The following is a 14,744-nucleotide window of genomic DNA, read 5'->3' as shown; positions in this document are numbered from 1 at the left end:
AACTTTTTCAAGTTTTCAGAAAACATTTTGCTGATGAAGAAGTGTGTTCAATTTAGTTTGATATGCTCCCATTTTTATGGAAATAGGATATTGAAAAAAAAATGTTACTTTTGTTGTGGAATTTTGTTACCAGGTTTAATTTTCGTAATTTCTATCATTTTACATTACTGGGCATAATAGGGGCTCTTTGTAGAAAGTGTTACCAGGTTTAATTTTCGTAATTTCTATCATTTTACGTTACTGGGCATAATAGGGGCTCTTTGTAGAAAGTGAAATACAAGGTTATTGATATTTTTTTCGATGGTTTCTGAAAGAATACATCGCCGGGAGGCTTAATTTTTTTCTTAGTTTTTGCTAAAATACGTTTCGCTTGTAGCTGAGCCAAAAATTTTAATGCTGCAGAACGAAAGACATTTGGTTTTTGAATATATTTGTTTAATTTGCCGATATTATACAGTTTTTGTGGGAAACCATTGATTCAATGCAATCGCAATCAAAGCTGCAAATCAATCCATTTGTTCTCAAGGTTTTCTAAAATCGAAGTTGCGCATCGCCAGATGGAAATAAACAAAAAGAACTGTTTGCTTTTCGTTTTAAATAATTCACATCATGTTTATGCATACCACTGGTCTTCCGCAGCTGGCCATTCTTTTATGAATTATAAATTCAACTAGGGAAAAAATTGCTTTTCTTTGCTCCACGAAAAATGATTTTTCAAATATTACTTTTCATAAATTTTGTCGTTTTTTGCATCAGTTTTGAGAAAGAATTTTGCAAACAATATCAAGATATTTCGTCTTGTGATTACTTGATACCGAAGAGCCCAATTCACTTTACTTCCACCGTCACTCGCAATGGTGTCAGCCAATCACAATGTTTGAACGCGATGGAGCGATTTGATTGGCCAATCGGAGTGTTCTGCGAGGGCAGTGAGTTTTGTGGATTTGGGTTCCACCTCGATGCTGATTTTACTTCCGTCACCACAAGTGATGTCGCCGCCATTGCCGAAGTTTGCCGGGTGTTTATTGATAGAAGACAGACAAGCTGCGAGATCTTCAAATCTTCTCTCTATGAAAACGGCATTCTAAGAGGTAAAAAAAAATACTTTCGGCTATTTAACTTGTAAGTTTCATATTTTATTAATTGGTTTGTAATTGGTCAAATCCTAGCCTTCACTAAATCCACCCCCTTGATTGCAGTATAACCAAAAAAACCGGTGCTTGCTCGTTTTCCACCACTGAAATCCATTTTTAATGCCAAACTGATGGCATATTTTGACGTAAGGCTGCCTAAAACAGAATAATATATTTTTATATAATTTTCGGCGCTTAAAAAATTGGAATCCTGAAAACTACAGATTTTTTCTTAAATTTTTCCTCATAAAAGAACAGAATATTGCCAAGAGTTTCTAAAAGTCACAAAATTTCCCAAAACTGAGTTCAAGAAAACGCATATTCTTCACAATTTAGAGAGTGACTGGACTTGCCTTGGCCATGGGTTAGAGTTCTGCTTAAAAGAGATGAAAAAATGTGTCGACGTTCTTGGGGGATTTATGTGTGTGGGATGTCTGCAAGGCTCAGAAACAGACCCAAATGAGAGTCGACTGTGCAAAGGTGGTATATAATAAAACTAGCAGCTTCGATTTTTCTCTACTACCGGCAGCTTTGGTTGACTTCCAAATGAAAAATAATTAGGTACACCAACGAACTTGGCTATCTTTGCTCACATATAATTTGCTTAACTGAGTTCATTGCTTCAACCATAAGATGATGGGGAACATTATAAAGGACCCTCAGTTGTGGTCGAATTGGTTGAAACTTAATTGAAGCTCCTTCACTCCGGAATGGAATCGAATGTTATATAGAACTCAAAATGCAACCTCAATGCTTTTGGAGGGGAATAGTGGTACGTTTGTTCTTGAATGAGCTGAAACAATTGTTCAGGTAGTGACTGAACGGGTTTGTTGAAGGACGGTACCTGCTGACCTCTGTTTACACTTTGTATTGCATGTTGAATTACTCTTAAAAGAAACACTCGTTGAAAACTGCCCTTGTTGAGAGATTACAGCTGCATTTAAAGTCTGATTTTAACTTATTCTTGTAACTCTAGTAAACGAAACAATGCTCATTGATAGAATCTTTGTTTCAGTTGTTAGAAACAAAAGAATTAGTCTCAGTTCTGATGTGATCATAGATTTAAAGAATTGAGTTATAAGCAGATAACGTGTTATAAGCAGGGAAGATTAATTTAAGATTTATACATTAGATTTAGCTTTTCATCAATTGTTACTTAGTACAGAGGGGGGAGACTTTATTTTATTATTTTCTTACTATTACTATATTTGCAAGAGGACAGTGCACGTCTCAACCTTGGAGAATTGGTAGTCTTTGCGGGTGATTGTCCGTTGAAATGCGAAGAGACAAGAGGTGATTGTCTGCTAGTTAGGGTGTCTTGGTATCTTATTCGTTTTCATGAACTATTTTTTTTTTAAATTAAAAGATTGAGTGACAAAAAAAACAAAAAAATAAGTTTTTATTTAGAATGAAAAAGAGATGAAGTATGAAATTGTCTGTTGGGTTTAGGAAACTACAGTCAACCAAAAATGCAGGCCGGCTCATATACAGCTACTTCAGCTTAAATTTTTCTGTACCTGCTATTTAGACTTGAGTCCTTTTTTTCTATCATCTCCCGTACTTCAGGAGACAAACTTTTGCATTTTTATTGATTTCTAAAAATTAAAAATCATAATTTAGTTTGACTGAGGAATTTCATAAAACTTTCACTCGTCTTGGCTATTTAAAATTTCAGAGTAATGGGGTAGTCATCTGATATCAAAGTCATGAGCCACTGGCGTTCTGGATACTTATAAACTTCTTTTGATCATCCGTTAAAATTAACAAAAATTTTACTGTTTCTCAAAATTGATAATACTGGAAGAAAAAAAACAATTGGTTCAGAATTGTAAGGAAATTTGAAACTTGGGTTTGATTTTTTAAAGCTATAAGTTTAGTTCAGCTCATTTTAACGTTCAGTATTAACTCAAAATTATCTCGACAAGGGTAACTTTAGCGTTCAGTTATAATCTGGTTCAATTGTTGATGTAAAAAGGCATTCTATTTTTGAGATATGAACTAGTTGAAAGTCGAAAAGAGTCCACTCAGGTCTAAAGTAATCATTGTAAACAAAAGCCTTTTGATTCAGCATTTGCAATGCTACATATCTAAATGTTTTTTTTTTGCAGTATTGACTTTTGCCTTTTGACCCAGATCGTTGGAAAATTGAGAGACTCAATGACAAAAAACAATCATCAGATACTGCACTTAATTCTTAAAATTTTTGGCGTACCGGTTAACACTAGGAAAATCCTCATAGTTCTTGCCGAATATGCCTAAGTTTATCAGATTGAATGTTGAATTTTTTTTTGTCTAATTCCTTCATTTATGAATAATAAACAGAAAAATCTGAAGGAACCCTTGCAAGACGTGGAAAAATTTAATTAATTCCTGACTACTATGTTTTGATTGTGAGATACTTGACTGTTTTTGCTGATCTCTCCTTGGCTTGTTTGAACTTCAAAGGCTTGGAGACATCGGTTGGTGCCATTCGTTCGTCTTTGCGTGCACGCTCCTATAATCGGGTGTATGGATCGAGTTCACTTCGGAGCCTTCGAAAGCTGTCAATCAGCTGTATCTGTTTCTTTCATCACTCTCAGTTTTTCTAAAAAGTTTTGATATATGCAATGAGCTGTACAATTACATTTAAAAGATTGTAGATTGATCTCTTGATCATAATATCGAAGTTTAGTTTTCTTACAAACATCTATACGAAAAGTCGCCCTTAACCGCGGTCGAAATGGTGATCCTCGGTCCGGGAAAGCCAAAACCTCGGCGCGGGATAGACACCTTGGGTTGGGTCAGTCGAAGCATATCAGACCTGGGTTGAGTCGGTCGAAACATCGATTGCAAACCTTGAGTAATTTTGCGAACCTTGTTTTAGAGTTGCGCAAAGTCTCAATATGTTATATTTGGGTCGGGCAAACTCGCTCAAACGTTTTTGTCGTGCAAAGTTGCAACATACCCAATTTGTGTCGCAATAGTCGCAACGTACTTTTTTTTGGATCGCGCAAAATCGCACATATTGCTTTGTTCGCACAAAGTTGCAACATAACTATTTTGAGTCGCACTGGTCGCAGCATACCTGACTTGGTTCGCAATAGTCGTAACAAACCCATTTTGAGTCGCAATGCTCGCAATATAAGTCCCCGACCTCGACCCGGGCGGCATGTAACTAGAAGCTTTTCTGTGATTTGCATTTATTGGTAATGTTGCAATGATATTTGATTAGAATTGAAGAAAACGTGGAAGAAAATTAAGGGTTACCCTTTTGTAGAAATTGATCAGTAAACAAATATGCCGAAGATCATTATATTTTATTACACTTAATGCTTTCATGTTATTACTGCTCCATAGACCTTAAAAGGCAGTCGGAACATTCAGGGCTTTGCGCTGATACGAGCAGTCTTGTTGAGTTTGTTGTTGTGTGTTTTCGTAATATTTGATAAGAGGAAGAATGTGTGCAAACATTTTCTGCCGATGGCTCTACAAATAGACTTTTATTGTTCCGACTTTCGTAACGAAAGTAACGGGGAATATTTGTGCTCGTAGTCGTTTTTTCTTCAGACAAATTCGACAAATTTCGATTTTTTAACCAGCCATTTTTGAGGTGAATTTTTATATCATTCAAAAAACTTTGTTGTCCTGAGATTAAATTTGAAAGGAGGATATTTCGGACCAAGTTAACATCCTCCCCCCAAATCCATTTAGGGGGGAGGATGTTAACTTGGTTCTGAGTTCGAACTTTCAGCCAATCAGAATAGGAGCACTTTAAATTTTACATGCAGCGCTAAATAGATTTAAATTAAAATGAACGCTGTGTTGGAGGATCTTAACTTGGTATATTGGGGGGGGGGGGAGGAGGAGGATGTTAACTTGAGCCGATATTTCACCTGTGATCATTTTTTCGCCGATCGAAAAATATTTTTCAAATAACATTTTTTTACCCCATTGAAGATATCGACTTCCTGAGGTCACATATAAAACTATTTTACCTCCAATTATTTTTTGTAAAGTTCTGGGGGTTTGAAAATTGCCAAATTTGCCATGTTCTGGACTAAATTATGCGCACTTTGAAGAATTTATTCATTATGCTGAGAGCATAGCATGAATTATTTATGCGTGGCAAATTATTCCGCACAACAAAATTGTTCCAAACTGAAGTGAGGCAAGCTAATCGGTCGTATTAGCTTCGCCCTGATACGAGCAGTCTTGCTTGTTTCTAGCTTTAAAACATGGGCTAAAATGCAGCTTAGATTTGAGGGTTAGGTAGGAGCCGCTCAAGAGTTTAAGTACGCCCATAAACGTCAGTACTTTTTTCAGTGTGCGTAAAGGTTTTAAATCGAGTAGAATTAACTGCAGTTACTCTTTAAAACAACATATTTCAACAATGAACACAGTGAGTTCACAGATGTCGACAAGCACCACTGTTTGTGAACAAATCTAAACCAGTTGCTTTATATTCAAATCAACAATTTTTCAGTTCATTCCTCAGCAAAGGTACAGCACCGCACTACCGTTAAGCAGGTCAACTAAAAGTTATCTGAACTCTAAATAGCGAAAGATTCAGCATTGATTAAAGGAGTTTCTAACTCGAATATCTTAAAGGATTGGATGGGGGTAACCCCTCACGCCAACTCCTCGAAAGCTTGCAAATAAAGATTGCCAGGCAACAATTAGAGTTTGAAAAAACTAAGCAAAAACTAGAGAATCATTTAGCTTTTGACTATATAAAATACGTTGATTGGCTGAGAAACTTTTGCGCATTCCGTGCGTCTGACATTCTCATTTTCAAGAAACTCATTTTGAAAAATCTCAAAATCTCAATAATGATAACCTTTTTGATTCAGATGTCAATGAGTGCACGTTGGGTTTCTGTGGCGAGCAAAATACCAGCTGCGCCAACGCAGATCTAAGCTATTCTTGTCAATGCGAAGAAGGATTCAATTTTGATGATGGAAATTACGGTGCCAAATGCGAAGGTAATAATCGAAGACTGAACACAATCCAGTATCATATCATGCTCAATGAATAAAATTATTTTGACCTTCATTCGCAAGAATAATTGTATCTTAACACCTTGCAGATGGGGTAATTTCAAATTTTACAATTCAAGTGGTGTAAATCGCGAGCGAAACTTTTTGAACATTAAATTGGATTCTTTGTTGAGCGTTTGTCCAACTATTTTAGACATCAACGAATGTGACGCTGATATATGTGGAACTAATTCCGTTTTTTGTACTAACACTGCAGGAGACTACATATGTGGGTGTGACATTGGATTTCATTTTCGTGAAGATCCTTATGGGTTATCGTGTGAAGGTAATATTTATGAAACTTTTCAAACTGTTCTTGTCAGATTGAGTTAGCACGACTGGTAAGTAATCCACCTATACCGTTATCACATGAAACTTCAACGAAGTTTGTAAATAAAACGAAAGAAGGCTTGAGTTCAATGGGTTCATTGTCATATTTACCCTTGCGATAAGCAAGGGTGGTGCAACTAGGATAATGGACTTTTTTTCCCGTAAACAACTTTGTTCGCAGGATGGCTCAAATTGGTAGTCATATCCAAATCCAAATTAGCAGTCATATCCAAATCAGTATTTTTATCAATTAATGTTCAAACTTCGAGCATGTTTGTATGTTAAATGACCTTTTTATTCGACACCTGATTTTCTGTTGGTTGTTGATTTACAGTTTTTCAGTATATCAGTTTTTTTAGTTATATTTTCTTCTCTTGTTTCCTTTATTTGGCTTAAAAGGTTTCGGTTGATATTATGTTAGCTTCGGACTCATTTCGAGTCATTTAATGAGCAAAAAAATGTAGTTATCTAAATGCTTTTGGGGGATTTAAAAATTTTGATTGAGATTCTTATGAAAACAATTTTTTCGGCCCAACGTAAGTCTGCTGATGTATTGTCGGCTTTGTTACCGCTTTTCAAGTTTTATTTCGATGCTCAAATAGCATTTACTGTTTTTCTTTGACATGATTATCTCAGAAGGAACTTTATTTACGACAAACTCAAGACAAAAACATGAAAATCTCGGTAGACATTTTTCTGCGTTTTTCGTCTTTTTCTCCCAGTTGCTTTGCCCTGTTACATTTATGTTGTATCGCAAGGGGTGCGAAGCTAGGCTTCGTCTCTGTATGGTAAATTGTATTCAACAATTTTAGTTGAAGTTCAGAAATCCATCCTATATCAAATAATTCCTAATAGCATAAATTTCTAGATGCATTTTCTAAGTGTTAATTAGATCACGAGTTATTAGATTTTCAGACATCGATGAGTGTAGCGATTCTTTGTCACCGTGTGGAGGCAATTCAGACTGCATCAATACTGTAGGAAGTTACGACTGCCAGTGTCACAGGGGGTACAGAACAACTGAGACTACTCACACTGACTGTACAGGTTATATTAGCAGTGGTCGTAACCAGAAGTGCATTTAAGGGAGCGGACGCCTCCCCCTCAGGTATTCGATCCCCTGCTGACGCAAAGCGTCCCCTTTTGCACTATTTTGAGATATGCATTTTCGGCTGACTGACCCTATAACTTTTCTAAAGGCGCCTTTGGCGCCAATATATACTAAATTTGAGAGGAGGGGAGCGCGCGGTGCGGAAAATTTGCTTGCGGTGCAAAAAAATTTGTTCAAATAATTTTTTATAGAGATTTTGGAAAACTTAGAAAATCAATTTGGTAGAAAATCATAGATCCGCCCCTGGTCGTAACCATGACCAAATAAAATATCGGTTTCCCCTCAATTTTGCGCTATGAGATTATTACGATTAACCGATTTGAAAAATTTAATTTAATTTAAAAAAATTAAACTGAACAAAAAATGTAGTAGGAGTGAAATAAATCATTTACTTCACTTCAAATCTACACTTGGATTAGCAAGTGCTCTCAAAGTGGAATGAAAAGGTTATTTTTTGTGCTAACAATTTGTGTTGAAAAATCAGTGAATCATTTTCTCAGCTGACTTTAAAGTAGTGCTGCAACAATAGTTCGAACGTTCGAACCTTCATTCGCGAGATTGACATTCGAATGCTAACGACGTTTGTGTTGCAACACTACTTTAAAGGTGTACCACGTGCTAATTTAGCCTTTTTGGCGAGGGACTAATGTCAATGCTTGAGAGGAAAAAGGCAATTGTTTCGATTCCAGCGAGAAGCAGATTTTTTGCAATCCTTTCCTGGGAGATAATTGGGCTCTTTTTGCGTTAAGCCCCCCTCCCACCTGCAATTTTTATAAATGATCTTTCTGGTCACATTGTCCCATTATTACAAAAACTCAGATTTCAGTATATCAGTTTTTTAAGTTGTTTTTGCTCTTTCTTCCATTTGAAAGGTCTCGGATTTTATAGTATCGGCATAGCGGCCTTATTTTAAATCTTCTGATGAGCAAAAGAAGGTTATCAAAATATTTTGAGCGGACTTGAAAGTATTTTATGAAAACTGTTTTTCTCGGATCAAAGTGTGTCTACTCCGGTATTGTATGTAATGTTTCAGTTTCATTTCGATATTCAATTAACATTAGATAGTCTTACCTTCCATATTTTCCTTAGGAGGAATTTTATTTCAGACAAAACCAAGACAAAGATGAAAATTTCGGTGGATCAATTTGTTTCAACAAATAAGATTTCGATTTTTTGTGCGAAGTCTTTCTCATTTTCTATCGATTAGTTTACAAAGCTAAATTTTTGTATGCGTGCAATGTGTTTTTTTCACCTCTGGCATCCGGTACAAATGCAGCGTTCTTGCAATAGATACAAATTTTTGAATAAAGCAAACGGACTTACAAGACATTTGCTTTCACAAGTGTTATTAGAAAATTATTGATAAATAATTTTGTGTCTTGATTTGTTATTACAGACGTCTTTTCATTGATTTTTTCTTTGCAGCTGCGAAAGCAAGTGTCTTGTAATCGGGAACTAAACTTTTTCCCATTAACAAGTTTTTTTTACAAATTGTTCTTGCTTTTCCTACTTGCTTTAGTATTGAACCTGATCAATTGACAGTTTCGTTCCTTGTTTTGTCTAGAGGTAACGCCGTTGCTTTTGCTCTCTAATGCCAGGGGTTCGAGTGCCGGCCGGAACTTGTTTTTTCACTACATATGCAATTGAAACATTTTTCCAGTAAAAATTGAACTGTCGTACTTTCGTTTGTCTTACTTGTCAATTATTGTCATTTTAGTTGCCACATCATGGATTTTTCTTGTTCTGTTCGCAAATTTTGTTGATGTTTTAAGTGCAAGTGTTGTTCAAAGTAGTTTCAGCGGGGACGTGAAACTTTTAATTTTTGTTTTCCCAAATTACTTTTTTTGGCTCAACTGGTACCTGCTCAAAATTGTCGGCTTCGTTGCCACGTCACGGTTTTTTCTTTTCTTGTGTTCTTAGAAAAAATTTAATGAATTTGCAAAAACAAGTGTTGTGCAATGTAGTTTCAGCGGGAAATTTAAACTTTTCAGTTTTTCCTTTTTTTTTCCGGCTTAACTGATGTTTGCTTAAAAGTTGTCGGCTTTGTTGCCGCAACATTTATTGTAGATGCGAGTGAAAGTGTTTTTCATTGTAGTTTCAAGAGTGACTTAGGGTTTTATAGATTTTTATATAAAATTACTTTTTCCGGTTTAAATGGTTGTACTGCACAAAGGTTATAGGCTTTGTTTCCTCTTTTTAAGTTTTAATTGCTAATTTAATATTGAGATGTTTGTCTAGAATGAACTTCTATCGAGTCGAGACACACGAAATTTAAATTCGCGATACCTAGTTTGTTTCAACGTTTCTCTTTTTTTTTTTTACTTATGATGCTCTTTCTGTTTGTGTTGTATCGCAAGTGATGCAAAGCTCCGCTTCGCCTCTGCGTAATATTTTTCTTCTGTTTCAGGTTTTGTTCGGCTGAATTAGTTTTGGATAAATCTGATATTAATTTTTGACATTATTTTTTGACAGTTTTTATGAGAGCGAAAGGAGTGTGCTTCAGGAGGAAGAATTCGAGTTGCAGAATTTATAGCTCAGATTGTTTTATGGTAGTTTATTTTTAACAACGGTTGTCTACGCACTAAATTTTGACAGCTTAGCTGGCACTCAATAGTTTTTTTCTGAATGCTAATTTAACCGTGTTGATAGTGTTTTTTGTAATGTATTTAGTCAAATTGTTTACTATTCGAGACAAACGAATAAAGTATAGTTTTTTGATGTGCATTTTTCCTCCGCCTCAATTTCTTCGCTTGGTTTGCCTCACAAGTGATGCGAAGCTCTGCTTTGCCTTTGCGCCAATATTTGTTGCAGTGATATCTTTTTTTTGAAGACTATACTCTTAATTGTAGACCAAAATTTTGGTAAATTTCACAAAAAAGCCAGCGACAAGTTCTTGCAATGAAAATCAGACATTAGATGAAGAAGTATATTGCTATTAAAGACATCAACGAGTGTGACGACGCAAGTGCTTGTGGAGGCAACTCCAGATGCTTAAACCTACCAGGAACTTATGACTGCCAGTGCGTTGACGGTTTTATGTCAATTTCTGGATCTCACGATGATTGCACAGGTTTCTTAATTCATAGTTCAATTCTTGACCCAGGAATAGTTGCAATTTTTATGTTACTTGAAATCCTGATGTAATTTGTTTTCAATTTTATCTATTTAAACTTTTGACAAATGCAATCACGCTAATGTTTGTGGAAGAAACTTCAAATGTACGAAGGGGCGTCGCTCTATTTACTTTCGTCGATTGAGCATAAAAGTCAATTTTTTATGTTTAAAGACGTAAATGAGTGCAACGCAGGCCTCTGTGGAACCAATTCAGACTGTACCAATCTACTAGGAAGCTACAGCTGCCAGTGTAATGCTGGTTTTGTGTCGCCTGCTAATTCTCAAACTGACTGCATCGGTAAGACTATTGAAATTATTTGTAGTAATTGCTTTTCAGTTTTTTTTAATAGCTTCAATAAGACTTGCACTCGGAAATGCATTTACTAAATGTACCATTGATGAAGCCTCGAACCATTTTCAAAAAGTTTTTTTTTATGCTTCGAAAAAAAATTGGTTTCAATCATTTTTCTAATTTTCAATCATCGATGAACGAAAACTGATGGACTAATTTTCAGACATCGATGAATGTGAAGAGATCTCAGCAGTAGATGCATGCATTTCATCCAGCTCGTCAATTGACTGCACAAACACACCTGGAAGCTTTGACTGTACTTGCAGCAAGTGGATGATCACACTACCTTGTTATAATACATAATCAGCGCGTTCCTATTAGATATTCCAATGAATATATCAATTTCAATTTAAAAATTGGCTGGCAGATAATTTTGTATCAACTAAAACGTCCTCAAGCTTTCAGCCTGCATTGACCTCCATACAAGATACATGCTTGTCATACAATTTCATATTTGGAGTTCTTGAAAAATTATTAGTCATGTAGTTTCATTCTATGATTCCAAAATTGGGGAAAATAATTTATCTTTTTTTTCTCGCAAAATCATTTCTATGCACCAAAAACAAAGTCCAGGTTTTCCACACAACAGAAACAAAAATCCGAATGTGTGTTTTGTGAGAAGCCAGAAATATTTTTGTTGTTTTATATGGTAAGATAAACCTAAAATCTGTCAAACTTTTTCATACACCGAAAAAATGCTAGTTGTAGAGTTTTAAACAAATTTCTAGACGCGTGAAATGGTTGTTACACAAGTAAGAAATTGTTTGACTAGCTTTTTTTCAATCGGGAGTTGAAATCACCTCTAGATAACCTATTAAAAGATATATCGTTATGCAGAAGATGCTATTTAGGCAGATCAGGGCAAAAGGATAAAAAGCAAAAGTTACATTTAAACAAGGACAGCCGGTTGCTTTGCATGCAGTAATAACACAAGCAAGCTAGCAAAATTTTAAGAGCCCATGGCGCAGATGCGAGGTCGTGAGACTCTCGAAGTTAAAAGTTCGAATCCGATACCTGGCATAAATTTGATTATTCAAGACTTATTTTTACTTTTTTTAAATTGAAAATGGGGAGCAGTTTAGGATTCGGGTGTGTTTTATTTTTTCCCCACGCAAAATGAGCTACCACAAATAATCATCGGTCAGGCTTCATATTAAAGTCCTTTCAGTCGTGATTCGAACAAGATTAATAAAGTTTTAAAAATATAAGTATCGAGAAAAACCGGTTTGAATTTTTTTAGTCTAATTTCGAGATAACTATTAAGATAGTTAGTAGTAGCAATAGCTTATTTGAGCTTAATTTAGGCCGTGAAAACTGATTTTTAGTCAGGTAAAGGTAGTTTTTGGAAAAATTTTTAGCGCAACTTTGGGAATTAAAAAGTTGAAAACTCTGGGAATTAAAAAGTTGAAAATTTGAAAAAAATGATTAAAAATTTTTTAAATTTTTTTTCGTTTCTCCAGTCATTTTTCTTCAAAAACTGTTTTCCAATTGACTTCTTTTTCTATGACTCTCAAATATGCCTAGGTTCTATTTTTTCGTTTAGATCTTTTTATCACACCGCGCCGAAAAAACGACACTAATTAAAAAAAAACTTTTTTATTTTTTTTAAGACTGGTCGAAACATTCTGTGCCACTTGCATAGTAACCAGTTATCCTTGTTTGACTTTTAGAGCTGCCTTTGTGATTTTTGCTTTTTTTGCAAAGTGCAGCTTCACTTTTGTGCTAAAATTTTATATATAATTTACAGCATGTATATCGGTTTTTGTGTCAGTAGCATAGAATGTTCCGACCACTTATCTATCAATTCTTTGTTCTAAGTTTTTGTGGTTGTTTGGGGTAAAATTACTGAATTTTGGACAGGCGACGCGCATAAAAATGTCTTCAATTTCTTTTTTTTTGTGGTTGGAACATGAATTGTTTTCAAAATTATTGTTCGAAATCACTGAGAACTTTTTCGTCTGCCTCACCCCCATCAATTCTTGAGCACAATTTTTTTAATCAAAGAGTCCCCTCTAAGGTACCTTTTCACTATGTACATTTTGTGAGAACCAAGTCCAATTTTTCTCAATAGCGCCTTTGACACCCTATCAAATTTACCATGCGTCCAATTAAGAAGCATGTTTTCTGACATATACACTGTCAAGTCGGAAACTTAAAAAACGCAATTTTTCAAAGCTCAAATTCACACCTCAATTTGAGGCCTCAATTATTGAACGCAACTTAACGCCTCATTTTGATGGGTTAAATGTTTTCACTTTTACACTTAAGCATTTAGCTCTTGTAATTGCAGTCTAATAACACCAGCCAAAAATTAGTATTAAAAGCTGATTTAAACTATCCTGACAAAACGAACGAAACTTGAAATTTCAAACGCTTTTTTTTCAAATTGGGTTACGATTAAACAAAAAGTGAAGAGATCAAAAGTTGCTTAGAAGATCAGAAGTTGCTTAGAATACCCACAGGTTAAGTTGCAACATTTTAGGGATAAACTGCATTTAAAGACTCGCCAACGTACTAACTTTTTTGGATTTAAATTAAGTTTGTAAGAAAAAACGTTGCTCTTTTTTAAGGCTACGAAATTTCTAGTTTGAAGTTTTTTTTGAAAAAGTGTGGGCTGTTGTTTGTGAAAGATTTTATCCTACAGTATGAGAACAAACAAATATCAATAAGGTTAATGTGATTTCACACGAAACATTGAATACGGCTTTTGCTCTTTAGAGTGAAATATTTGTACATAAAATAAAGATTTTAAAAGCTTTGCCCACTCATATGTGACAGCCAATGTCAATTACGTTCAACTGTACAGTGCTGATTTAAATTAACCGGACAAAACGCGTTAAACTTGAAATTTAAAACCCGTTTTTCTCAAATTGGGTTGAGTTTAGGAGAAAACTTATGAAGACAAAACTTGCTTAAAATTTTAGCAGAATTAATATGGTGTAATTTGTTTTGCGAATTTCGGGCCCAAAATTTTACCCCAAAAATGGGTTATGTTGGCTTTTCTTAGTTAATCAAAAATTACACCAAAAATACCCGGCCGATCAGAGAAATAATTATATCAAAGTGAGCCCATTACGTAGCCCAACAAGCTTTATGAATGGTGTTTTCTCCAAAAAAAATTGCAAATTGTTTAAAAATTGTTTTTAAATAAAAATTTGATATTTTTTATATAGTAAAAATGACCTTTTTTGTCTATCAAACAAAAATAAATTAACTTATACAAAATTTTGGAGAAAACACCCTTCATAAAGTTTGTTGGGCTACGTAATGGGCTCACTTTGGTATAATTATGTCTGTGATCGGCCGGGTATTTTTGGCGTAATTTCTGATTAACTAAGAAAAGCCAACATAACTCATTTTTGGGGTAAAATTTTGGGCCCGAAATTCGCAAAACAAATTACACCATTTTAATTCTGCTAAAATTTTAAGCAAGTTTTGTGTTCATAAGTTTTCTCCTAAACTCAACCCAATTTGATAAAAACGGGTTTTAATATTCAAGTTTAACGCGTTTTGTCCGGTTAATTTAAATCAGCACTGTACTTGCGATTTCTTTTTGCTCTAAGCGCCAAATGAGAGGAGAAATTTTGGATTCAAATGTTTTTGCTGCAAATTAATTTATCAGTATGAAACGTATTAGAAGTTAAAGTGTTGCATTAAAATTACGCTTCTCCAGTCATTACTCGAACTTC

General features: G+C 34.9%; 2 protein-coding genes across 2 annotated transcripts in view; both read left to right on the top strand.

Annotated features, from left to right (window-relative positions):
- The window catches only part of LOC134846566 (dual specificity protein kinase CLK2-like), a 215,940-nt gene that overhangs the window by 65,445 nt on the left and 135,751 nt on the right, over window positions 1-14,744 (top strand). The window lies entirely within an intron of this gene.
- On the top strand, window positions 887-11,358 carry LOC134838986 (fibulin-2-like). Its single transcript, XM_063854364.1, has 8 exons — window positions 887-1,091; window positions 1,470-1,613; window positions 5,963-6,094; window positions 6,303-6,434; window positions 7,394-7,525; window positions 10,531-10,659; window positions 10,876-11,001; window positions 11,219-11,358. Exons 1-8 carry the CDS (start codon window positions 887-889, stop codon window positions 11,356-11,358), a joined length of 1,140 nt encoding a protein of 379 aa, XP_063710434.1.

This window comes from Symsagittifera roscoffensis, chromosome 1 (genome assembly GCF_963678635.1).
Source record: "Symsagittifera roscoffensis chromosome 1, txSymRosc1.1, whole genome shotgun sequence".
NCBI classification, from domain to species: Eukaryota; Metazoa; Xenacoelomorpha; order Acoela; family Convolutidae; genus Symsagittifera; species Symsagittifera roscoffensis.
Note: the sequence above shows the minus strand (reverse complement) of the source record. Positions and strands in the feature narration are given on the sequence as shown.